At 46.0% G+C, this 26518-nt stretch overlaps 1 protein-coding gene and 1 long non-coding RNA gene across 3 annotated transcripts; one reads left to right on the forward strand and one right to left on the reverse strand.

Annotated features, from left to right (window-relative positions):
- The first annotated feature begins 736 nt into the window (after window positions 1-736).
- Window positions 737-25983, forward strand: TUFT1 (tuftelin 1). Of its 2 annotated transcripts, none has more exons than XM_072983829.2 (12): window positions 737-3418; window positions 15423-15497; window positions 15763-15867; window positions 16437-16523; window positions 17822-17893; window positions 18391-18507; window positions 18954-19082; window positions 19774-19868; window positions 21196-21301; window positions 22455-22538; window positions 23554-23654; window positions 24279-25983. In XM_072983829.2, exons 1-12 carry the CDS (start codon window positions 3305-3307, stop codon window positions 24340-24342), a joined length of 1149 nt encoding a protein of 382 aa, XP_072839930.2. In that variant the 5' UTR covers window positions 737-3304; the 3' UTR covers window positions 24343-25983. The 2 variants fall into 2 exon arrangements, with proteins under 2 accessions (XP_072839930.2, XP_020653968.3); XM_020798309.3 differs by lacking the exon at window positions 737-3418 and adding an exon at window positions 7641-7759.
- Window positions 7882-23512, reverse strand: LOC144584926 (uncharacterized). The gene is made up of 2 exons (XR_013539423.1): window positions 23401-23512; window positions 7882-10842 (listed from the first exon to the last, which is right to left on the reverse strand). It is a non-coding gene; the product is annotated as an uncharacterized LOC144584926 (long non-coding RNA).
- Window positions 25984-26518: the final 535 nt, after the last annotated feature.

Raw genomic sequence — 26518 nt, forward strand, 5'->3', positions numbered from 1 at the left:
ATCTTAATGGGTTACAGAAAGACATACTGTTGCACCCCTTTACATGCACATCCTGCCCATCATATATTATTGCACCTCTTTTTTTACTAGAATGTTACAATAGTATAATTACCAGTATAAACATAATGATTAGCATTTTATAGCCTTTTAAAAATATTCAGCATTCCTATCCGTGATCTCAGTATGTATTACACCAGAGACAGAGAAACCAGGCTAATGGTGGGGGCATGGTGCCATTAGTGGCTGATTAATTCCTACTGGCATCATCCTTCACCCCTGGACAGGATACTTGGGGCTGATGGGAAATTATGTAAATCCAACAATATCTGGAAGAATACAGGTTCTTCAGAATTGGATTATACCAAGCCAACAAGGTTAATTAGCATTATATTTTGGTTTGTGGTAGAAATAAAATCAGAGTAAAATCTGAAGTGGTGGTATCTCTGCAGGATAATAGCTTGCATTTTTAGGGTATTGCCTAACAAACAGCCAGGGCTTAAAACTGAAACAAAGGAGCTCTTTCTAACACACAGCCTAGAAACAGATGAGGTAGGGTGGTAGCATACTTGTAGCAGTTAAAACAGTGGTTCCCAACCTTGGATCCCCAGATGTTATTGGACTACAACTCCCAGAAGCCTTAACCGCTAGCTGTGCTGGCCAGGAGTTCTGGATTTGCCTTTCCTTTGGGTAAAATAAGTTACAGTTCTTTTAGTTGCTTCTTGTAAGGTTGTTTTGGATTTTTAGATAGTTCATTAAATGCTTGCTGTGGCAAAATTGGATATGGTTGCTTGTATCCTTCCTAGCTATTAGAGATGTGTTAAGCTGGTTTGTTAATTCTGTTGTCGTGTTGTAAATTTTATGACTACCTCTTAGGTGTATCTTCCTTTCCTACCTTCCTGGTTGTCTTGTTGATCAAGAGTTCCGTGTTAAACTAGGTTTTGTAAAACGTTGGACTTTGCTCTTTGGTAGAGATAGTCTGACAGTGCTTTGCATTCGTTCCGGTCACGATTCATATATGGAGATTCCCTGTGTGGGTTGCCAACCGATTCAGGTGGGGCAGCTTGCCTTTGTGCCTTTGCTTTCTCCTCAACAATCAGGAAGCTAAATCTTCTGAAGCAAGAAAATAAATCTTATCACCTAGTAATGTTTGCACACCCACCTGTTGTTTAAAGGCAGTATTAGCAGCAGTTAGTTTGAAGCAGGCAATATTTCCACCTTGGTTGTGGTTAATCTACAAAATTAGGTGCCCAAATTGAGATACAGTATGTCTAAAAACATTTAGAGGTACATTGATGGTTGTTATAGGTCTAAGGTCCAAGACCTTAAAGTAGTTAACAGTGCATTTCATTGTTTTAATGATATGGACAAAGAGGTGTTTCAGTACTCCTTGTGATGTGACAGTCATATTGTTACACTTTAGTTACTGAGGAAAGGAACTAAAGTATGGACAAGTCACTCAACTGGTTGGATCCCACAATGTACTTCTGCTGGATCATTATTTTTGCCACAATTAGCAGTCTCCCTTTTGGAGCCATATACCTCTAAAAGTATGCTCTGGAGTACCGGGGAAATATTCCCGAGCACCTTTGTTCTAAACAGGTGGTTTAGCTTCTAGTTCACCTGTTCCAAACACCCTGGCTAGAAACAAATTTTCTCTTGAATTCTGAGGTCCAGACAGCTCATGCATACAAAACACCTTGTGTGCGTAACCCTCCTAATTGTCCTCCTTGCTTTGTTTCCATTATCCTCTTGTAAACGCCACCGTCAGCCTAATGTGGAGCATTTCCTTGTGTGATTCAGACAGAAAAACAATCCGTTTATATGCAGCAGGGGAAGGCATTTGAGGCATCAAAGAATGAGGGCTGTAATGGAAGATCCTCCAGTCTCATTGCAATGCTGATGTTCATGGTGGGGTGCCACCATGTTGAGTCAAGAAATTCAGGCTGGCTGCACACCACCCTCGGTGGAATATTTCTTCTAAACAATACACTAGAAAAGCTCACACTGTTTTTTTATTTGTGCAGAAGATCGATGTGAAAAAAAACCCACAAGCAACAAGAAGGGGTGTGTGCGTCCCTCAATTATAGCATGCAAGGAAGAGCTACCATGAAGAAGACGAGGACCTATTACTAGCCTAGAGAACTTTGTCTTTTTACTGGAACCGTGAGGTTCACTAAGTGGAGCCTGGTGAAACATCCTGATTTGGAGTTAACCAAGCCATCGGAGAAAGGGGAGCTTATGGGACATAGACAACGCTGCGCTGTATCCCTTGAGCGCTTTATTAGGGATAATCTGCACATGCACATATGAATCTCTTGTCTGAGTGGCACAAGATAGCAAGCAACAAAACTTGGTCCGTCAGATAATTATACTTGGTGGCAGCCACGGGCCAGAATTTTAGGCAGGTGTCTTTCCCAGCCCTATTAGGAGACACTCCCATGTCAGGGGCTTAACCTGGGATGAAAAGAGGAGAACCGAGCACAGAGGAGGAGTCTTTTCAGACCATCTGGGTTGACGTCTAGAAGATGGAGAACAGGTACCCTAGCCATAGAAGCTTCATATCCATATCACCCAGAGGTGGATTTTTGTTTGTTTGTTTGTTTGTTTTGGTTTTTTTTGGAGTTTCCTTTATCAGTTCAAGGCAGTTTCACTCAGAGAGATGGCAGGAGAGGCAATGGATTATTTCCACTTTGAAAATCTGCCAGCTGACCCCCAAGTTATCAGGTATGGCGACCAGTAGCCCAAAGCAAGCTGGTCCGGGAATTTCTTATGTTTGCCCAGCTGTTTAGGACAAAGTTCATATTCTGCCACTAGCAGAAAATAACCCATCGGCATAGAGGCATTCTGTTGGAGTTCCTGCATGTATTGGAAGTCTAGGTACGTACTTGTTTGGTATCCATTGGCGTGAACATCACCTAAAGTGCCCTCCGAACATTTTGACTTCCAGCGTCCATCATTCCCACCCAGCATGGCCAAGGGCGAATGGTTGGATACTGCACATTGCATTCCAAAACATCTGGAGAGTGACTTTTTCCCTGAAGCTCGGCTGTGGGAGGACGGTCGTACTTGTTGGTTCATAACTAAAGCTTTCTCACTTCGCTGCTGGCCCCTGATGAGCTAACTTCCTGGGAATGCAGCAATTAAAAGCCTCCCGAAAAGTGGAGAGTGATGCAGCCGCCACGGGGGAAGAGGCACACCTCATCGCTGAGGAGGAGAGGCAGAGGTGCGACCGACCGGCTCCTCCGCTTGGTAGCGCGAGAAGGAGAAGGAGTCCTCAACTGATGCTCCTCATCCAAGGGAAGCGATGGCCCTCTGGAGACGTCCGAGGAGGCTCTCCATGCCGGCTGGAGCAAGTGGAAACTTACTGCATCTTAATTTCAGGGGTACCGAGAAGGAGGAAAGAGTGTTTTGCTCCCAGGTATGTCTTCAAAGAGAACAGGAAGGCTGCTAGGATTGGGAGCCGGCCGACCTTGTGACGGATTAAGTCCTCTTATCAGAGGCAGAGGAAAAAATGGATTACTCGGTGGCAGTGAGGTTTTATTAAGCTTTCCAGGAGGGTGTCGTTGAAGGATAAGCTTCGAGAAAGCTTGCTTTGCTTCCTTCATCCTTAGGTACGAGCTCTAAGACAAATCCTGATGAACAGAGGTGTGATACATGGTGTGTGATTGTCCCTGAGTGACCTCTTCTCATCGAGTCGTCCTCCTCAAAAAGAGAACAGCCGAAGGATTTGGTCTTAACTCAGGGTGGCTTGCATTGCCCTTGAAAGAAAGAAAAAAAGGTAGTGGAAGAGAACCTCCATAAACAGGAAAAGTCTACCCTCTGAATTCTAGACACAGCAGGGCATGACCTGTCCCTTATTTGCCTTTGCTAATTAGTCCCTAGAGGGGTTCCATCGTCCCAAGGTCTCTTTCTCTGGCAAGCAATTATAATTGATTAGAGAAATATTCCTCTCTATTTATTTCCAAACTGGAGGTGGTAAAATCTGGGGTCTGCGGAATGATTTATTCCACTGTCTTTTAGAAACAGAAACTAGGTCCCGAATAATGTTTGTTGAAGGGCAGAGGGACTTTTGAGTTGTGGGTTGTTTTAGACGGCAATTTCTACCATCTGATACCGTTGGCTCTGCAATTCCTCTAGATCTAAAGGTGCCATGAAACACTTTGCTAAAAAGTAGATAAGGTTGTAAAAGGAAATATGTATAGTATTTATAGCTTATTGAGATATCTAGTCTGCTAAATTGGCTGAACGTAAAATAAACCTTCCTTTTTCAGTGATGGCAAAGTGATACCTCTGCTCTCTGTTATAAATATTCCCCGGTATATGATTGACATGTTTTCAATAATGTCAGCCGATGATTAAAAAATTTGTAGATGGCTAATTATATACAATTTAAGACACTAATCAATCCATTATCTCTATTTGCATTTTGGCAAGCCATCAATATATTCTGTCCTAGAAAAGGAGGTTTGTAGTGTTATGTACTTAGCTGAATTAAAAATATTCATCCGGTGAGTCCCATCTTCAATGTTTATTTTTTCCTATACTGGTAAGTGACTCACCAGGTTGGTAATAGGCTTGTGCAATAAATGAGCATAACTTGAACTCGCAGCTCAGCTAATAAAAAACCAAAATTAAATTGGCAACTCATGTCTCAGCAGCCAAATATTGGGAATTCTTTGTCACAGGATTTCAGTTTAGACATGCCCTATTTTTCCATGTATAAGACACCCCCCCACTTTTCTAACCCAAAATTAAGACATCTAAGTGGGGCTTAGCAAGTGTAGGGGGAATGGGATCAAAGCGCTGCAGGAACAATTTGATCCCTGCTTTCTCCTCCATTTGTTTTTGTACTCTCCTCAGCTTACTTCCATGTATAAGACTACCCTTAATTTTTAGTCTAAAAGTTATAGAAAAAATATAGTCTTATACATGGAAAAATACGGTATATCTTGAAGAACATTTTGTGTGGATATTTCCACCTATGAACTCTGAGGGAAATTTATCAAAGCAAGTGTAATTGCTTTCCCTCTTCACTGTTCTCAGATAATAATTTATTTGTTTTAAAATTATAACCCATGATCCAGTTCAGCTTTAAAAGTATACAAAGCAGCTTAGATACTTAGATACATGTGGGGAGATTTATTAAATCTCCCCACATGTATCACCAACCTTTAATGTAAATTGTTCTGAGCTTTTCATGGCAAAAAGAAATCAACAGGTGAAGTGTTCGTCTTACCATGGAACTGCAGTGATGAGGGGAGAAACTTAACTTATTTAATTTCTGCCTGTTTGTAGTGGTTGCCACTACTTCTGTTTTGTTTGCCGCTGTCTGTGAATAAACTCTTTGCTTTCCTTGTTTATTTGTGGATACCACTCCTCAACTTCAGTTTCCTTTCCAGATGCACCCAAATCAAATTTCCAATCCGAGCCTGAGAATTCATTCATTTTAAATCTGATTTTCTTCCTCTTAGCTCTGTGCGAGAGTGCAGATGGAGAGGAAGGCTCTAACGCATGTTTTATCTTAAAAAACCTTATGATTGTGGCATGTAAGGCCTGTAATTTATTCTTGGCTGGCCAGGTAGCTAAGTGATCCTTTTGCGACAGGTGCTTTTCAGGCAGAGGCAGTAATGACAAACAGCAACAAAATACGTGAGTGCATTCATGTCAGAGAAATCTCCTGTTTGCTGTTCTTTGGTCTGATGCGTGTGTGATGTTTCAATGGCTGCTACTCTCAGTGCAAAAAAGCAGTGTTGAAACAATGGTGTGATTTCAGGCATGGTGTACATGCAGTACTTGATCTATGCTATTATGGCCAACATTTCCCCTTCAGATACCTGTGAGGGTATGTGGTAGGTACTTATGAGATCTCCTGCGCGCCTGATCTCTCAAGTGCTGGTGGGATCTCCTGAGCGCTCTCCCACCTTGAGCCCCAAAGAGCTTACATGGGACTATGTCCATGGGCCATAGGTTATGCACCTAAATTTGGAGTGCTGTGGGGGGGGGGGCAAAGTTTGACCCAGTCGTTCCAGAGGGGAACAGAGAAGTGCAGAAATTGTAGGATCGCAAAATTTGACTGAAAGCTGGGGGAAGCACTCTTGTGTTACCTTTTGACAGGGGAACAGACTGCCTTCAGAATTTGTGGTGTTAAGCAAAGGGCAGTCACTGCCTAGACAGCTTGGTGGATTGGGTACTTGGCTGTGGAGCCAGAGGTTGGGAGTTTGAGTCCCCCCTCCTCCTGTGTACTTGCAGGGAGGAGAACCAATCAGTGTAACCTTAGGCAAGCTGCAGTGTCCAGACAGAAAGGAATGGTAAAGCCATATATTCTCCATATTTCTATACTTACAAGATCCTGGAAAGGTTTGCCCATAAATCAGAATCAACTTGATTGCATGTAGTTATTATGATTATTATCAGATGGCAATCTGCCGGATTGCTGTTCTTCAGAAGGAATGAACGCTGGGTGTGTGCGCTCAGGAGAAATGGCTTGGGACAGCCCTGAATATCAGCTTCTTTGCTCACTCTGCTTCCTGGGGGTTTCTTTAGCTGCCTTGGGCCTCCTTTTAGGAGACAGGGGAAATGGGAATAATGTAAATAAAACAAACAAACAACTAACTAACAGCTGGGCCAGTTCTTGTGTTGCTCAGATGTTTCCCACAGTGCTGTTCCTGAAGGTTGGGGAAATGGAACTTCCAGATGTAGGGGCAGTCTATATTTTGGGGCCAGATGTTGGAATGTAGGTAAGGAAAAAGAAAAGGGTTATGACCTTTTCTTGGAGTTATTTAGCTCGTCATTGTTGTAGGCATAGGGATAGATGTGGTGTATCTTCTTTCTGATTCACCACAAACATTCTTACTTAAAAAATCCTGCTCTTGTTGCTGCTGGGATTGTTTTTATAGTATGTTTATGCTTTATATTTATGTAAACTATATTGTTATAGTGTACATAATTGTGATCGCTATCATTTGTTGTTATAAATGATTTACTTGTTCAAGAAGCACAGATCATTGTTATAATTAAGGGTAGTTTTCACAACAATGTATTCTGTAAACAATAAATAATTAATAATTACTGCCAGTTAGTTATTCAGCCGGCTTTAAAAACAAAGGTTTTATAGGCGTCAAAGGCATCTTATTAAACAAGTGTCACTGCCGATTTCAGGCATCTCGACTTTGTCATCCAAGATGCTTGAGATTGTTGGACTACAACGCCCATCATCCTCAGGCAATGAAAAGGATAATGGGGGTTGTATTCCAAGCGTCTTGGGAGGGCAGCACGCATGGAGGAGTTTGCTCAGCTTTTCCCTTCACTGACGTAATTCTAAATGCAACCAGAGCAAGCTTGAAGATCGCCCCCCCAAACAATTAATTCCTCAATAAACCAATAAATTGTACAGTACGAGACTTCAAAAAGCCACAGTAGGACGCGCATGCGCAGTGAATAAAGGCAAAAAGGGGCAGTAACATAACAGAGAAACAAGAGGTGGGCGTGCCTTCGAGCCAGCTCAGAGACAGAGGCGTAGCTAGCTTCTATCCTTAGTGGGCGTGGCCAGATATAGGATCCGAACGAGGCAAATTGGGCGTGGCTTGCCGCCGTTGGAAACGCCGGTGGGGTGGAAGTGGGCGTGGCTGATATATAAGCGGCGGGCGTGGCTGTCTCCGCCTTCAGTCGGAGCGGAACGTCGGCGGCTTGGGAGGTGGCGATGAGCGGGGCGAGGAGTCTTTGTACGTTGGTGGACCTGCAGCAGGAGGGCGACAACCCGGTAAGAAACTGCGTAGGGTTCTCGGCATTGCTTGAAGACGCCCCTTAAAAGCACAAAAGCAGCCCCTGAACAGAACCTGCATTGCCTATTTTGATGTGGATTTAAATTCCCGCTTTGAAGACTTCATATTTCGGTTTACGGGGGAGCAGCAAATAAGAAAAAAAAAAGTCAAGCGGACCTATGAACAAGCATTTTTTTTAAAAAAAATCTGACTCAGGTTTATGTGTATGTTTAAAAAATGTAGTTGTAAAATCTTTTCTAAATTGCGTTCTCGGAGGGAAAGAAAGGGGTTTAGGACTAATTGCGTCATCAGTCACAGACAGAAACGATAATAAAGTCGCATTGCAAAACAACAATAATAATTTTTAAAAGGTTCTGCCTCCTCCTTTTTGTTTTTCTTCGAAGAGGGATGGCTGCCAAAAATCCTGTTTTAAAATCGTAGGTGGAAATCAATAAGGACGTTTGGCAGGGCAAACGAAGGAAGCCGCCAAAGGTGTGGGTTTTTAAAAATGTCCTGTCTTGCAGCCGATCCCTAGAGATCTGGGTGTTTGGCAGTGAGCTCATTTTGTGGAGATTTACTCCCAGCAAAGTGGTGCAGAATTGTAGCCTTTACAGATGGGAACTGAATCTCTTTTGTATTTCCCCGTGCCTGTGAATCCCCAGCGTGAACACACCTTGAAGTTCAACATTTTTTTCGAAAGTTTTTACTGAAAGCCTTACTCATTCTGGAATTTTGAAGCATGGATTAGATAAAGCTGCCTTCCCTCCTCCCAAAACAGTTCAATTTATAAGATTTTCTAGTAAACAGAGTGGAGTCCAGTCCCTGGGAATCGAACTCCCAGATTCTGTCTCTGCAATGCAAGCTGCTCAGGTTTTTGGTGAGTTTGCTCAAGAATGATGGCAAAAGTTCATATGTGGTGGGACACCCATGTTTCATTTGGGTCAATCTTGGAGCAAAGAGTGGTCTCAACATTAAAAGCAAAGGGTGCTGTTCATATATGAAATCCCATGATGCTTAGAGCACTCTCTGGGCCGTTTACAGTGTTAATTGTGAAGGGCACACATTAAACAAATGAAGTCAAATGAAAATAAATTGCTAAAGGGCTCCCTCTTCATTTTTTCAGGAACAGACTTAAAAAGGCTACTGTACCCTCAAAAAAAGAATTAAAGAGGGTAAGATTGTAGTTGCTTGTGCCTGTTTAGGTAAAGGATTATCTTTAATTGACCCTCTCCCCGCCTCATCTGTCCTGTGTTATGCTTGCAAGTAAGTTCTTGTTGAATTTGGTGGGATGGAATAAATTCAGTTTAGGAGTGGCGTGGAGTACAGCAGGCTTGCAATTTAGCAGACTGAGAAATAAGGATGGGTAAATGCAGGGGAGTTTATTTATTTTTTAAGTAGATAGCATAAAATCCTTGGGGGTTTTGTTTGTGGCTTTCAGTCATTGTAATGTTCTCTCAAATAGCAGGAACTATGGAGGAATCACATAGATGATCTAATTATATAATGGTAATTATATAGATAATGTTACTGTATAGCTTGCCTAGTTAGGCTGCCTGGATGGTTTATCAGAAAAAAAGTGGGATATAGAATAGAGAAGTCTTAGGCTCCCATTCTGAATTTACCAGGAGCATGTGTTCTGGAGATGGTATCTCCTGTAGTAAATATACAGTATGTAGTTTTGAAAGCTTTATCTTACGAAAGGGGAACATGTCCTGTGGAACTGAAAAGCTTCTATGTCCTCTTAAGTCAGGGATGTTCTGAACCCAGAAGAGAAACCTGCTTGTTCTGGTAGCAACACATTATGGTGTAATTTGCCTATGTTTGTGTTCTATCTCCTCTTTTCTTTGTATTTTCATTTTAGCAAAAATTTGTGATTTTTTTAAAAGTCCACAGGCTTGGTGCTTCTGCATACAGAAAGAAAGTCACTTGCTGTGATAAATGAAAAAATCTGTTAAGGCAGTCTTTGAACAGTGCTTTGTAAGGTTTCTAATATAAGCAGTTCAATGGACAGGTCTTTTCCCCTCCTTTTTTCTCATTCGTGTGGATCCTGGAGTACCAGCATTCATTTGAAAACAGGAGCTGGGTTCTGATGGCCCTCCAGCTCTCACTGGGGAGAGCAGGGGTGTCTTATAGTCGGGGATCATGAGAACAACAGTCCAACAGCATCCTGAACTCCCAGTTCTCTTAGGGGGGAAAAAAGGATAAGCTGCAGCAACAAAAAAATAGATTAATAATGAACTCCTTGCGGTTTTCCTTGTGTGTCTAAAATAGAGAGCTTCCAGACAAACTTAAGGAGGGCATCAGTAGGCTTGGGGGAGAGCTCAAAAGTTTATAGATATGCAAGATGTTTTAGGGGGAAGCCCCTCATATAGCCTGATGAGAACAGTTTATGCTCGCCAGCCTCAAGATGCTGCCAGACATGGGCGGATTGGAGTTTTTTGGAAGCAGGTTGGAATGCTGAACAGGACCCCTTGGCTCTGTGGTCCTCGCTTGCACGCCATAAGCAGGCGTCCAGCAAGCCGTAAACATAAGAGGCCGTTTGCTTGTTCAGGAATTATAGGATCATGGACAGGGATTCCCCCGGCTGGACAGTTGACCATATTTACCAGGGCAGTTTGTTGCTTTGTCAAATCTAAATTTAAGATCAAGGCTGTGGTGTCCGTGTATTTCGGCTCTAGTACTGATCTGTGCAGACGCCCTGTGCTTTTCCCGTTAGGAGGTTTTGCTAAGACTAGAGACTTTTGACCACAGGCAGTGGGCTCACCTCTTGACCCTTAGGCAGCTGGATATTTTCTGGTGGGTGAAAAAGGACCTGGATTAGTCCCCCTCCCTAATGAATGCTCAGGAAAGATTGAAGAGAAAGAAAGTTTTGAGCTCTTATAATCCACTTTGACCCTTGGTAGCTTACCTGGCATGATGAGCGCATTTACCTTGTCAGCTGTCGGACTTCTGAAATTATGTCATGACTCACGCTTTCTAGTGTATTCCCTTCCTCTCTTTCCATCAGTTTGCAATGCCTTGTATCTTCAGTTTCCATGTGTCTCCTATGCCATCCCTGTGCCTCGGATATGTAGGACCTGTTCTGGATTTTTTGAAAAAATTGCAAACTTAGCCACTAAACGAGAGGTTCCCAACTTTGGGGTCTCCAGATGATCTTGGGTGACATATCCCAGGAATCCTGGCCAGCACAGCGAATAGTGAAGATTCCCAGGAATTTTAGTCCAAGACCATCTGGGGACTCACTGAACTAAAAGAACATTTCATTCTGCTATATGACCACTTTTTTCACTGTTATGTTACAAAATTTGGCCACTGACAACCTGCGGGCACTCTGAGGATGTGTGATTTTTAGCTACACATGAGCCATAAGGACAATCAGAAGACAGTCCGTCAAAAAGAGGCCAGTCAGCTGAATGAAAGGGTTTGTCAATAGTTTGGAGCAGTTGAAAACAGTGACAAATAAAATTGACATCCTCACCAAACTGCTTCCCTACATTCCTGTCCCTTGGACAGACACCGCAAACAGGTTATATTTGTCTATTACTGGCCTGAAAACTATTTATCGCTCTGACCTGCTGCTTTTCACCACCAGTGCTTTGCAAAAAGAAAAAAAATAATTCTTTCCTTCGTCTTGACGAACTCCAACTAGGGTGCAGTCAAATGGGTCTTGATGAAATCATAGGTGCAAAGGTGATTCTGTTCTCCACACTGGAAATGGCTCTCAGTTCTTTCAGTAACATTTAACATGCCTCTCCGTGGGTAGATAGTTGTGCCGCGGGGGGGCTTGGGAAGAGCTGCGTTTGTGTCATCAAGGCATCTACAGGGGCTTGGCTGGCTTCTCTCCCCCCCCCCCCTTTGGGCTTAAGTCATCAGAGCCCAGTACAGCTTGAGATCCTGACCGGCTCCAGTTGCGTTCGGCTGAAGGTATCTCGGGTGGAAATGACAGATACAAGCAATCTTTGACAGCTTTCCTGAAGGTCTGTTTATGATTTTCAAAAGGTTGAGCTGTTTGGTTGGGCCGTGGACAAACGGAGGTGGGCCCAGACCAGAGTGCATGAAAATCAATTTAAATTGCTATTTAAAATATATTCATATGCAGATTTTTAAAATTCAAATCATAAATCATAAAGAAAAATTAGATGCGAAACTGCCCAATACATGTTAATGCCATAGTCTTGTGCTTTTTTTTTATCAGGGTAACCCTGTCTGGGGCTTACTCGTGAGTCAATATCCCTGGGATCGTACTGTATGTCACATAGTTTTCCCGTGTTAGCATTCCAAGCAAAGAATAAATGAATGCTCCTTACTCGAGAGGCAAACTAATCGGAATGGTTGCAGACGCAGCGTGTTTTTCTTCCTGGAGGAAACGTTATAGTCACTATCTTGGCATGGGTGCTTGGAAGTATGCACATTTGAAAGAAGTAAAAATTCATGGGTGGATGAGGGTTAAGTCCTTGTACAGCCGGTAGCCCTGGAGGTATTTCTGGAGAGAAATGGGGCAGTTGTAAAAGATAAAGTAAAATAAATACACAAACCAGTCCCGAGGGTGGTAGGAAAGATGGAGTTGAAAATGTGTATTACAATCATGCTTCCCTTTTCTTCCTTTTTAAAGTTATGTTAGTGGCATTTTGTTTATTTGTTGTCATATCATTAAACGTCAAAACAAAGTCCTTATACAGCGAAAACGGCACCATCTGTGTAGGAGAGGCAGGCGATAGGAGGCTGGAATCGAGACAGAAGGGCCGTGGATTCAAGTTCATTAGCTGTGGAATTTTGATGATTGGGAGACGAATGGAATTAACCCCCCTGAAAATAAAAAAACCTGATGGGACTCGTTGAAGCCCCGAGCAGGAAGGCTTCGTTCCACAGCGTGGTGGTTGCAGGTCTCCACATTTTTATAACCTAACCACCTGGTTTCTGGGTCTCTTTTCTGTACAGTTGCTCTTCCTTTTGCACCAGCGGGTCTTGTCACTCGGGGTGACTCACCTTCTGAAACTTTTACGGAATCCTGGAAGTTCTTTCTTTCCTTCTTCCTTATATGGGTCGGCTGTAGAATGGCACATGTTTGTTCTCTGTGCGGGGAGAGTTTGCTGCTATAGAGACTGGGGTAATGGTAGTGTTTGACACGGTCACACCCCTGGAATGCTCGGCGGTTTGGGTTAATCCCGGGTCTAATCCCCCAGGAAGCTTTTGACCCCAAATACGCAGTTATTCATATCGATGATAGGTGTCCAGGCGGAGAGGTGAAGTTATCTATCTGCCAAAATATGCAAGTGGTGAGCTAGGAAATCCCCAGTACCTGTTGGATGATGGCTCAGGGACAATGACGTCACCCTAGTGGCTGTTGATCCTGAACTTTCTAGCAGGCTTGTTGTGATGAAAAGTCCCAGGTCGAATCCAGAGGGAACTGGGAAGGCTTCCATTTCCCCACCTACCAGAAAGCGGATGCCACTTTGGAGCCCGTAAGGTGACCAGAGTGTGTCCCCTAAGCTTTTTTTTTTGCAGTCAATCCCATGGGCTCCAATTTTGACCCAAAAATGAGTAACTACACCCCCTGCCCCCCGACATTTCGAAATTGATGTTTTGCAGCTGTTTTCAGGAGGAGACAAGGCTGGCTTATTTAGCATCTTTCCGTCCCGCGTTCTTCCAGAGAGCTCAAGGTAGCATCCTTTGCTCCTTCTCTCTTGAAGACCTGTCGTAGGTGGTCCCCTTGACTTGCGTGGGCTGAGGCTGTGTGGCTTGTGCTGCAAAGGGCCTTATGCGAGCCTGGTCCCTGATCGTTCATCCAAACATGGCCGGGGAGTGGTTTTTGTTGGCGAAGCAACGACTTTAATAGGCTCTGATGGGCGTTGTTGTTTGACAAGCAATTAAAACCTGCCTTGTTGTTGAAAGATGGGAGTGTTTAAAAGTCCGTCCCCTCCTCCCGGATCACCTCCCATTGTCAGCTTCTCGGCTGGAACCGAAGGTCTAGGGATGGTGATATGTGTTCCCCGGGCCTGTACAAATTACTGACGATTAAGCAGGCGAATGAGAGTGCCGGCCCTAATTGTAGCCCCAGAGGCACCGAAGCGGGGCTACGGGTGTCCTAGACAGAAATATGTGGATGATGCAATTCTGGGTGTCAGACTGTTTTCAGGCACACTCTGCCTCCGTTGGGTAGGTTTTTCTTCCTGTTTTCCTCCTTTTCTCCTCTTCCCTCCTCCCCCTGGTCTAAAATTCCATACTCTTTGGGGCAAGGGAGCTCATCTGGACTTACTGTCACAGCACAATGTAAAAACTAAAACCGAGTATTATATAAAATAGTCGTCTCCTTTCCACATGTTTCAGTGCAACTGCAATGGTCTCTTCCTGTACATGTGTCAATAAACCCATCAAAGAGGTAGAGCGATGCTCTCGTAGTTAACGCATCGCTGTAAGTTCCATTATTATAAGTGTCAAATTTATGTTGCTTATAAGAACCAGTCATGTTAATCTGAGACTCTGGAACCTGTCACTTATGACGCCCTTGAAGAGGCCTGCAGATGATGAGCACATTTCAAACTGGTCCGATTGCTGCCAGTAGCACAACTTAGCTGGACCAAATGAGATTCTGAGATTCCTTCCAGTTCTGTCATTCTGCGATTCTGTCACTCTAAAGTTAAATTGATAACTCGGAGGTTGAGATCCCTGACTGTAGAGCCAGAGGTCGGGAGTTTGATTCCTCCACTGGGCCTCCCTGACAGGCTGGACTGGATGATCCATAGGGTCCCTTCCAGCTCTGCAGTTCTAAGAGGATGATGGTGCTGCTGTTGTTAGCTGCACTTTAGTGTCTGGATGCCATCCTTGGGGCACAGCGGTTGTTTTTAAATAAGCCCTGTTCAATCCCTGTTTACAAGACCAGCAACAAGATGCTGGACTTTTTGGATGGTGGTGCAGTAGACAAAATCCCAGCCTGTTCCTTGAAAACCAATCCACCTACTTCAGATGATTCGAGGCGGCGGAAACGGGTCCTTCCTGCCAGCTGCCACCCATGAATTAAAACGGAGTGCCTCTCTCTTTGTCGTCCTGTTGGAGGCTGATGTTCCATTGGTTCTCCTAGCTCAGGCCAGCGACAGCTAGACCACGCCACTTGCGGGATTTCAGGCCATGTGAGTCTTCAGAGGCCCTTCGTTAGGCCGAAAATGGGGTGGCCATGGAAACGTGGGAATGAGCCCAAGTGATGTTGGCACCTTGAAGATGTGACCTTGGCCCCCCACTCTGGATCAGGCATCCAAGACCAAGGAATAGTTCGCAATGTTCCTGTAGGTGCATAAATGTCAAGAACGCTTCTCTTCTTGATTCATAACCAGTTTGTAGTTCTCTCCTCCTTACGAGTCCCCCAGACACTCTGGCTCCAGTTTCAGGGATATATATCACTTAGCCATTCTTGCTCCCCTGCCCATAGCAGAGCTTCCAGGGCTGATCTTCCTTTCAAGGCGTGATTTCTTTGTGTGTGGGGAAGAGGTGCCAGGGATTTTGAAGGCGTCTCTTTGTGGCAGCTTAGTTCTCAACAGCGGAGGAGGCCTAGGCGGGCGCTGAGCTGCAGCGCTTAGCCTTTCAACCCTGTCGGTTTCCCCATGATGAACACGGCGAATCCCCCTAACTGCCTCTTCTCTCTCTCTCTCTCTTTCCTTTTTGTTTCAGGACAGTGTGAAAATATTAAGGTTAACGCTGCAGAATGACCTCCCTGGGGAGAGACCCGACCAAACCAAGGAGAAAGTAGGTGCAGCTTGCTCTTTTTCTTTCCCTACAGAAACCCTATTTAAAAAAAACATTTGTGGGAAGGGAAACCCCTACAAGTTGTGTAGCGAATGGCAGTCGTCCCCTCTTGACCCCAAATTTCCCATCTCTTGGTTGTGGTGCCGTCGGAACAGAAGGGAACGTTGGTGGGCGTCCTTTTCAGCATGACGGGGGCCATTTTTCCCTTTCCCCTCCTGGCAGAGAACCTCCTCTTTACCTCTTGTTTCGTCTTCTCGTGCTGCAGCCCGTAGGAAGAGCCTTTGCCATGGTGGCCAACAGACCCACAAGCAGTCATACGCTGGCGTCCGAATGCATCAAGTCCAACAATGGCGACGAGGAAATCATCAAGGTGAGCCTTGGCCATCGTTGGTTCTACTCGGACAGAGAGGCAGTTGGAAAAATCCCTGGGTGTCCTCGGGGAGAAACACACTTTCAACGGCTAGCTTGTCGTACAAGTCTTCTGCATTCGTCACGGAGAGATAAAAGCATGCCTAGGTAGATTTTTGGGCTTAGTCATGAGACGTGGGTGTAGTCTAGTCAATCTCGAACACGAGTATGGGAGTAGAGTGAGTAAAAGCTAAGATGTTTGTTCTGGGAAGCTAAGCGGTGCGTTTGCTTTCTCTGCTCCTCGTTTTTGACTTTGCTTTTGAAATAGGGAGAGCAGCTAACTTATTCTCTTCCTGAAAAACACCCAGCGATGTGGAACCTTCAGGGTTGGAATAGCCCTCTCCTTCCTGAGCAGAATAGGGCTCACCAGAGTCGTCCCGCCTGCTGAAAGTTCGGATCAGCCCCTTCGCCGTACTTGCCTGTGCTCTGCTCTCAAACTAGTTTTGGAGCTGCCGTGCTTGTCTGGTCTCGCTCCTCAGCTCTGAGGCTTTATCTCTTCATGGGTGTTGTGGTTTCTCCTCTGTGACTCAGGTATACCTCAGAGCCCGCGCCGAGGACCGGGCGAAACACGAAAAGAGCCTCCATCAGTTGAAGAGTGAGAACGGTCATGGCCAAGAGGTAATCAATGGCTTTTTCAGGATAAAACGAGCTGGCAAGCAAAATGGAAATAAATTGGTGAGGACGGTAGCAAAATTCCTGGACTTGAGCACCCAGCTGGAGCACTGAAAGTCTCGGCTCTCTGCTAACACCAGAGTTGTGTACTTTTAAAAAACATGTTGTGCATCTGAAGGGGTTAGCTTCCTACCAAAGTGTGCCTTTTCAGAAATTTTCTGTACATCTGCGTCCCATCCTCTTGCGTACACTTCTCCATCATCCTGTCCAGGTTTGTCCTGCAGGAGAGTTCATCTCATCCTTTAGCAGCCAGGAAGCCCTCAGATGTGTTTGTTTTAGTGAAGATCTTGTGTTTTTGAGCACAGCTAGAAAATAGCTTCCACCTCTCTGACACCGGCGTGTTTCGCCCCTGTAGCTCGCTGACTCACACCCGCCTGGAGTCGCTGCTGCATTCAAGTTCCTAATTGTTTTGCTAGCTGGAAGGGATCTACAAGGACCTGCTGCGCCCCCAGCCGATTCCTTGGTCTTAACGGCATGTGGGCCGCACCCATTTAACCCAACCTGTACCACGCCCTTTTGAAAAGGCCAGGTTGCAGGATTTCCCAGGCACATAACTGTGGAAAGTGTGATGTTTTTTTAATTCAGTTCTTTCAATAGTGCATGTGTTTGGGAAAGATGTCAGGCGCTCTTCTGCAACAGCAAAGAGTAAATGCTGACACTTTGAGAAGTGTAAGGAAATGGTATTTTTTTAAAATGAATTTTGCATCTCTGAATTGTGGTCAGAAGTCCAAGGGTCTTATGAATGCCCAGTCCTCCTGTGTTTCACCCTCATCACAAGCCTGCGAAGGGGATTCGTCCAGGGGCCCCCTTATGAACCACTGGAATGAAGAGGTGTCAATATTGACTGTTGGAAACGACTACCGGGATGTTTCTGGACAGGCAGAAGGAACTGCTTCATATTGTACAGAGTTGATTAAGGGGATTTGCTTCCATAAGTTGCAATTAGGTCCATTAGGATAGGTGGCTTTCAAAAGGGTTCAGTCGCTGCTTTCGCTGAGCCTCCTTGTGCTTGTTCTTCTGCAAATGATAATTCTGTAACGTGCCTATTTTACAAGTCAGCCTTTCTGCCCGCGCCCTCCAACGCAGGGGGCGAAGTCACGGGCACCATGTGGTAGAGCTGCAGAGTCCCAGAGCGTGTCCTGAGGATGGACTTGAATCAGTGGCTTTTGCTGCTTTTGATTCCTTCTGCTGACCTTCTGAATTGGCCTGCCTGTTTTTTTTTCTCCCCCCCCTCCCCCGCGCAGCTTCCTCTAGAAAAAAACAACGGGATCCATCCTCAACGAACTACCTCGTATCGCAGCCTGTCTACGAGCCAGGTTAGTAGGACGAGTCCGTGGGCCCCAGAAGGGGTAGTTGAGGCTAGTCTTTTATTGTGAAGAAGGGAGAGAAATGACTCTTACAATGAAGGGCCTCTTTGTCCCACTTTACATTCTAACTTGGGACGCTTGTATGTTGTCATGGGTAGAGTGTCAATCAGAGTAGGACTGAAGTGGGTTTACTCTGCTTGGAAATGCGCTGGCTTACTGGCCAGTCCGTATTTTTATTTTAGCCTAGCCCACTTCGTAAGGTTGTTGAGGATTCGTGGGAGGAGGAGAGGATTCTACTGGCCACCTTCAGCTTCTCTGAAAAAGGCATCAGAAGACTTCGTGTTTGGATGGCAAGACGGTGTCCTTCCACGTCCTTTTTCACACACCCCCGCCCACTTTCCAGACTAGCAGCAGAAAGGGGATTCTGTAGGGGCGTTGGGCAGCCGGCACGTGCTTTCTGTCCTGAACACTGGTGGTAACCTTTTCTCCCCCTGACCTTCTTGCAGGATGAGCCGGTGTATCCTGGAGAAGACATTTCAGTCATGCGGGAGACGACCAAGCGGCTCTTCTTGAAACTTCAGGAGGCTGAGAAGCGGCACCAGTCGGACCGGGCCGCCTATGAGGTTAGCCCCAGGGAGCTGCAGGGAAGGAATCCAGGTGGCCCCTCGTGAGTCCAGGCGCAGAGTTTTATGTACCATTGAAGGTGCTTCTGCTAACAAAGTCCTGGCGATTTGACCAGTCGTGTTGGAATTGGGGGATAGTTTTCTTTTTTTTACAGCTCTATCTGGAGTTGCCTCAAGTGTCTCCCCCCAATGGCAACGACGGTTGAGCCCTTTAGGAATTCTGGTTTGTTTATGTCTTCTAGGGATTTATGGAGTCCTTAAATTCCTATTTTAATTCCAGTTAAAAATTTGATGGCACAAAGTGTGACCCCCCCACACCTTCTTTTCCTCAAGGTGCCGCACAGGGTCGCCCCATTGTGTGCCTTGCTTAGTGTTTGCTCCATATTGGAGGGAGGGGGAGAAAAACTCAGTCTCGGTACTCTCCCCTCCCCCCCTTTGCCATGTAGACGTCCATCTCGCACTACCGGAGGGAGGCAGACCAGTCTGGCCGGGCCCTCAAGAAGGCGGAAGAGGACCTGCAGGAAAAAGATCTCAAGTTGGATGAATTGCAGAGACTCTTAACGGGGATGGAGAAGGTACTGCAGTCCCACCCCTTCCTCCCACTCGTACGTTAGCTAGGAGTGAACGTTTTCTTTACTCCTGTCTCCCACTTAGTTCTTGGCTTCGTTTATTAATAGAGGGGCTAGTCTTGCATGGTTTACATATTCACCCCTCCCAAAAATCCTTCAGTGCCTGTGAGATGTCCTCTCATTTTGATAACAGCCCTCGTGGGGGGGGGGAGGGAGAGGAAGAAGCAAGGGGGGGCATCCCAGCTGCTGTATGCCTTGCCTTGGGGGGTTGAGGTTCTCTGCCAGAGGTTGGGATTCCCCCCACTGGGCCTCCTTGACGGGCTGAAGTCGATCCGTAGCGCCCCTTCCAGCTCTGCAGTTCTAAGATGGTTACAGATTATAAGGTATTACCCCCAATTAGCTGCCCAATGCCCCCTTTCTCCAACCAACAGGGGAATAATCAATTAGCGATAAAAGGTTTCCTGATCAGGCTTCAGAGACGAGGCACGGCTTCAGAAGCGTCCCTGTGATCCGAGAACCCGTGCGAGAGAAATTGTGTGTCCCCCCCTCGTGGCTTTCTTGCGCCTGTTCCCCCGGCCCCCCAGCTGAGGCAGCCTGGATGGGGCAGGGCTCCAGATGCTTCCTTCCCTCTCTGGGCATCTCTGTGCTCTTGCTGTGAGAGCAGCAGCTCACGGCGTTTGTCCCGACCTGCTTGCAGGAACACCAGGTTCTGTTGCAGAAGATGAACGAAGGGGAAGCGGAGCTGGAGCATCTGCGGAAAGCCGAGAGGGACAAGCTGGAAGAACAGGAAAGGTGAGCCCGCCTGGCTTGTGAGGGTGTGTGTGTGTTGGGGGGTGGTTGCCAAAATTTGGGGGACGGCCAAGCCTTGGGCGTAGCTCTCAGGAGGACAGTACGCCTCAAACCTGGCCTGATGCCTTGAAGGAGCGAGCATCTAATTTCCCATTCTTGAGGCCCCAGGAGGCTTCGCCGTGGCCGTCTAGCAGCTTCCCCAAAAAAGCTGCAAATGGTGTTTGAACTTGTTCTGAACTTGTTCTTTACTCCCCTTTGGAGGGGATTTAGTTCTTGTCGGTCATAGCCTCTTGGTGCAGCGGCTGATCCTGCCGACCACTTTAGAAAGGTGTTCAGCTCCGAGGCCTTGCGGCCAATCCAAGAAGTTAGGAGGTGGCGCCAGGGGTCGAACCTCGGGTGTCAAGAAGCAACCTGCCCCCCTGAATGCCAGCTGCTGAAGGTGGCGGTGGTGGTGGGGTGTGGCCTTCACATTCTCCTTGTGGACAGCTTGGCAATGTCTGATCAGCTCACGACTCAGGGTTGGCAAGGCTACGACTGGCCCAGAACTTTCAGGCATTACTTTTTTCCGACCAGCGCTCCCAGCCTCCTTGAACCAATGTGGCCGGCAGCAATACCGGTGTGTGTGTTTGTGTGTATGGGAGAATACTAGGAGTTGTCAAGCAACAAAGGGAGGTTTTTTCAATCTCTGATCCATCAGGGGTTGCATGTTCAGTTTTTGCTGCAAAAGCTCCTCTCGTTAGTGGTTTTTTTTTTTCTTGCCAGTTGGAACGTGCCAGAACAAAACCAGCTCCCAAATAAGCCGGCTTTGGTTGCCCTTGGCCGATGCCTTTGGAAAAACATGAATGTTCTCAAAGTAACGTGATGGGGCAGTTAGATGTATAAGAAATACTCTGTGGCAATACAGTGTGGAGAAACCTAGTTGGAGATGACCCTGTCCTTAGCGGTGACTGAATTTCTCAAGGCACTGTTGTTTTTGAGGCACATGTCTGGAAGAACACAATGGAGCTATAAATGCAGGCAACCCTTGTCAGGCCAGGAGTGAAGGGAAATGTTTTTGGAAACAGCCTTGACAATACCTTGCACGCAAGCCCTCTTGCAAGTTGTTGTTGGTGGAACTTGAATCCGGATCTCCTATGGCATTGCCTTGTGTTCTTGTGGCTATCAAGGTGTATAGTGTAATTCCTGAAGTAGCTCTCGTATAGTCTCGTGTTTAGGAGGAGAGAGAACAAGCAGCTTTACTGGCTAGAGTGGAATAAAAAGAGTGATTTTGTTCTTCTTAACTACCTTTTTCTTTTTCTGATGATGGTTGACATGTACCCTCTTCTTGCAGGTCAGCCAAACTGGAGAAGGAAGTTGCCACCTTGCGGGAGAAAATCCATCATCTTGATGACATGCTCAAGAGCCAGCAGCGCAAAGTCCGGCAGATGATTGAACAGGTCAGTATACAGAGGATGAGTTGTGCATGATTTGGGAGCCACAGGGCAGAATTTCCTTCCTCTGGTACTCTGGCAAGTTGTGACCACCTCTTGCAATACCACGATGGGAGGATACCCAGGGAAGGTGATTGCCCTTTCCTACCATGTGCCAGCTGCATTAAGACATCAACTGTTTTTAGACAAGCATCTTTGATTTAGCCATCCTGGTTTCTCTCTGCCAGTGGACCCACCCCCTCTGTGAGTTTGTCGAATGCACATTTAAAGCCCGGTTCCAGGACGTGCTGTGTGAGAGCGTCTCGTGCAGCTGCTTAGGTGGTGGCAGGATGAATCCAGATCTATTCAGTGCCTAAACAGGAAAAACTCCTGGAATCCCATGTTTGCTATCCTGAGTTCCAATCTTGCCCTGCTTTCCCTTCTTTAGTTAGAAGGTATGAACGTTTTAGGCAAGCGTCTGAGTGGTTCTCCTTTTAAAGCCCTTCAGGTTTCTCTTTGCTTTGCTGTCCTCCGTTGTTGTGATTTTTGAGGTGTGTGTGGCGTAGCAGTGCTGTGCAGCTCTCCTAACTCCTTCTATGGATTCAAAGAAGGGGAAGAGAAGATAACGGCAAAACGTAACAGAAACCAGATGGCAAGATTAGAAACGGGTCTCTCTGCTTTTGAAGCCAAGCCATGTTCTCTGCCTGCCTTGGGGAAGAGTGACGTCCTGAGCAGCGTCTTTGATTTAAGATCCATTTCCTGATGGATGGCTTTGCATCTCACCGTGCATTGTTGGTCCACTTGTATTGCGAAGGGGAAGAAGATTTCACGTGCGCTCATGGAGGCAGAGACATGGTTGACTTCAATAGACTTGTTTTAAATCTAGTGTGCCATACAGAAAGTTCCAGGCATGCCTGGCTGGAAATTAAAACTTCAGCAGGTTTTAAAAATAAGTCTACATGGAGAAAATAGAGAAACTAATGAAAACTGAGTACAAGTACTTGAGAGGTGATGCGATGGGTTAAGAGTACTCGATGGAGGCTTGGAAGATGCTGCTTCTGATGTGATGATTTTCTTATCATCCAGTTTTGTAGTGGTGCTTATTCGCTTCTCTGCTTCACACCAGGTCTCTCTCTCTCTAGGGGCCGAATCTAATTCTGCGTGCTGTTTTTCTCCGCAGCTTCAGAACTCCAAAACGGTGATCCAGTCCAAGGACGCAATCATTCAGGAACTCAAAGAGCGAGTGGCTTACCTGGAAGCGGAGGTAGGTAGCGACGATTTCTTAAAACAGCATCGCTACCTTATTCCAAGGAACCATTTGGATGCCTCTTGAAACCAGGGAATGAAAGCAACTCTCCTCTTTTATCCCATAAAACAGCAGCTGTTTAAAAAAAAAGATAGACTATCTCTCAACCAGGAGGTTCCATCCAGTGTGGGCGTGGTCCCCAGCAGTCGATAAAGGGCCCATTCTTCCCTAACTTTTCTGGTTCCTACTTTTTAAGCCAGTGTTCATTCCTGCATTTTATGGCAACAGTCAGATATAGCCCTCACTATAGTTTAAAATCTCAGTGGTTAAGAATTAATGTGTTTGGGGGTGGGGGAGGGAGAAGAGAGAAAGGTCAAAGTCCCACAGCTGGAGTTACATATTTATTCGCCTTCCAAGAGAGGCCGGGCTGCTCCAAAGCGAGCCTTTTGCGGTGCTGCCCTCTGGTGCGATGTCGCTGTACTGTAGGATACAGGGGAGAAAAAGGAGCCCTTATACCAGCTTCTTCCAAGTGTGTCTGACAGTAGTTTCCTTATCACCCTGAACACACCCAGTGTTACCCAGTTTTAGCAGCTGGGCAGGGCTTTTTGCACTGGGGAAACTGGGAGAGGTGTTTCCAGGTTAAGGTGGGAAAGAACATCCCCTTAAACCTAGGGTATTCAACAGCTCCACTGACTATAAAATTGAAAAGAGTTGTAATCCAACTTAAAGGTGCTCATATATTTGTTTAACTGGCTATATTTGTCTGTCTTCTCCTTATGAAGGGTTAAGGCCACACATACAGAGGCTGGTGTTAATGGACTTTATGACTGATTAGTTCCCACTGATGGCAGAATTAAGAATGATTTGTGATTTTTCTTACCTTAAAGGACTTTAAGCCCCTGTTTGGTAATACTGGGGAGTGGAGACTTGGGTAGTTTTTTCCCCCCCCTTCCGTTGCTGGAGACAGGCAGCTTTACCTCTTGTCTGTTTCCCTCCATCATCTCTTTCCCTCTTTTTTTTTCTTTTCAAAAAGAACCTGGAGATGCATGATCGCATGGAGCACCTCATTGAGAAGCAAGCCAACCCGGGAGCCCACAGCACCAGGCCCCGATCCAAGTCTGAGTTCATCAGCAGGTGAGGCGCAGACCCAGTCGGGTGGTCTGTGGGGGACGCCCTCCAGCCACAAGACCCCAGTCGGGTCTTCCCTTTCCATGCTGGGTTTGGCGTGTCCCCTCTTGGTTGGTATTCCTTCCAAGGCTGCTTGCTCGTTACGTCAGGATTCCCAGCCACAGGTCCCAAAATTTCGATGTTTAAACACATTTATGTACGTTAAGTAGATTACTTTAATTCCCATCTGGATAGTTTGAACTTTAACCTTCTTGACAGGGGCTGGACTTGACGATTCTATAAAGGTCCCTTCCAGTGCCACAGTTCTAAGAAGGTGATGAAGCCTCTCTAATCCTTTGCCGTTGGCCATGTTGGTCGGCACGTATTGGACATGTATCCTAAAACATTTCCCCCTTTCCCACCCCTCCACGAGCAGGGGATGTAGGAGGACCCCCTGAGTGGCGAAACGATAACTAGAGGAAGCCATCCAGCCTGGGACCCAAAGCCCTTTTTCCCCAAGACTTAATATGTCAGAGGCTTCCTCTGAACCCACAGCTTCCTTTGACTCATCTGTTGAGATCTATTCACTGAAGGAGAAAAAGATGGAATCATCCTCCCCTCCTCTCCTTCCCTCCCCTCCCTCTCTTTCAGCAAAAGATTCACCAAGCCTTTGGGCCCCAAACCTTTGCCCCTCATCAGAGTGGTGGAGACATGAATCAGAGCCTGGAAACCGTTGCCTCGCGCCCCCCCCCCCCTTTGAAGTAGAAACGGCCACAAGCTTGCTGGACTGTCCGACTTCGACCAGCCGCTTCGCCCTGCTGCTTCTCGATCTCCTTTACCCCGCAGAGGGAACCTAATTTCTTCCGCACAGGACGGCCCCTGGGAGGGTGCCGGTAGCACAGCCTGCTCAAAACGTGGAAGGATTTGGATCGTGTTCGACAAGGCGGGACGTGGGAACGCACAAAAGACAGTGCCACTTTAAAGGCTGGACACAGAAGATTCTCTTGTTTATATTTCTTAATAGTTCTATATGGCTGGCCATGTGTTGTTGTTTTTTTTTGGGGGGGGGTACTTTTTAATTCTACCCTATCAATATGTCTTCCCGTGCTAGATTGTTTTCTGGGCCCCCTCCTTTTTTTTGTAGCTTGATTCATATGTAAACTGCTACTCTTCTGTCAGGGGCATTCTTCAAATTAATATTTACCAACTGAAGTGTCCTGTTGAGTGTCAGGGGAGAAAAGGGGGTTGTTTGATCCACTGAGCTCAGAAAAGTCCCCATTTATCCCTGTTTTTTTGGTTAGGTCACATTGTGGCAAGAGGTAGAGGAAAAGGCCTATACTGTGTAATTTAGCGGAGTGTGTGTGTGTAAAATATAAATATATGGCAAGTCGTGTTTAAAATGGCTTCTGTTCCATTAGAGTAGGGTTAGCTGGTTTAAACCTCTTCTGGTTTTCTGACCCAATAATCTTCAGATTGGTAATGAGAGTTGGAAGTATAAAGGATCCTTGCTGTACCGTTATGTGTATATGTGTGTGTATGGGGGGGGGGGGGAGGATTGTCTGGATCTGTGTTTGCTTTTCAGGACATTAGGAAGTGCCTTTGGCTGGATCCGACCAAAGCCAAGGTAGTCTGGCTTTCTTTGGAACAGTCCCTTCACAAGGTGGTCTGCCTGGGGCTGTTCAACGACACGTGGATGGATGGTGGCTCACATTTGGCCTTTGTACCTTATTTGTACCTTTATCCCCTTTGTGTGGCATCTTTCCCATAGCATCTCCTTTCCACTCCCTCCATGGCTTCATTCCCTAATTTGATTTTAATTTTTGCCTTCTAGTCTTTCCAAGAGGTGCCTTTCCTCCAGATACTGGTGAACTAGAACACCAGACACATTCTGATGTTTTCGTACCGTTTCCCTGAAAATAAGCTGTATGATTTTTTCAGGATGCTCGTAGTATAAGCCCTACCCCAAAAATAAGCCCCAGTTAAGTGAAGCCCCCGCCCTCCACCCTTGTGCAGCAACCAGAAGCTGACAGGACTGTAAAATAAAACATCCCTGAAAATAAGCCCTAACGAGTTTTTTTTGGAGCAAAAATTAATATAAGACCCTGTCATATTTTCGGGGAAACATTGTATTTTAATCCTAACCCTTTGCCCCCCCCCTTTATACCCTGGCATTAAGGAGTCAATCTCTCCAGAGAGAGAGAGAGAGACTGGATCCACTTCCACCCCAACTGTGAATACGAGGCAGCAATACAACCTCCTCTTTGCAGTAGAAAAATAAATATTTGATAGAATAGAGTTGTCGTGGCTGATGGATGGTTTTGTGATAACAAGCGCTCAATAAAGCAAACCCAAACCATTTCTTTTTCAAGGAGTCTTTTTTTCTCCCCCCAGGAAGGCTTGTTGTCTGATTCCAGAGGGTTTCACATTTGATGTATTTGCTTGTATTTTACTAGGGCTGTCATGCTCCCATTCCTGTTCCTCTTTCCCCGTAGTTGGCCTGCAACTTCAGTCAGGCTGCGACCCTTCCTGGAGGGGGAGGTGGCGGGGCCTTTCGGAAGGGGGATGATGGGAATTAGGGTTAGGCCAGCAACATGGGATACCTTGCAGTTGGGAAAGAGGTCTCAGCTGTGATTGACTCCCAGTGACTATAGAGGGGACTTAGTGTGAGTAAACGCACACAGATCAAGGTGCTCAGCTGCCTGCATGTAAAGAGCGTAGCTTGGACAAGGGCAGCATTTGTGATTTTTTTTTTTAAAAAAATACAATTTCCAGTGTCTTGGGAGACATCTTTATTTTGTCGTTTAGATCTGTGGTCCCCAACCTTGGGCCTTCAGATGTTCTTAAACTACAACTCCCAGAAGCCTTCACCACCACCTCTGCTGGCCAGGATT

Source organism: Pogona vitticeps, chromosome 15 (genome assembly GCF_051106095.1).
Source record: "Pogona vitticeps strain Pit_001003342236 chromosome 15, PviZW2.1, whole genome shotgun sequence".
NCBI classification, from domain to species: domain Eukaryota; kingdom Metazoa; phylum Chordata; class Lepidosauria; order Squamata; family Agamidae; genus Pogona; species Pogona vitticeps.

Coding starts and splice junctions, on each gene's coding strand:
- TUFT1 (XM_072983829.2), top strand. CDS start 3,305: ATGGCCCTCTGGAGACGTCCGAGGAGGCTCTCCATGCCGGCTGGAGCA. Junction 3,419..15,422: donor AAAGAGTGTTTTGCTCCCAG/GTATGTCTTCAA, acceptor TTTTTGTTTCAG/GACAGTGTGAAAATATTAAG. Junction 18,508..18,953: donor CGGACCGGGCCGCCTATGAG/GTTAGCCCCAGG, acceptor TTTGCCATGTAG/ACGTCCATCTCGCACTACCG.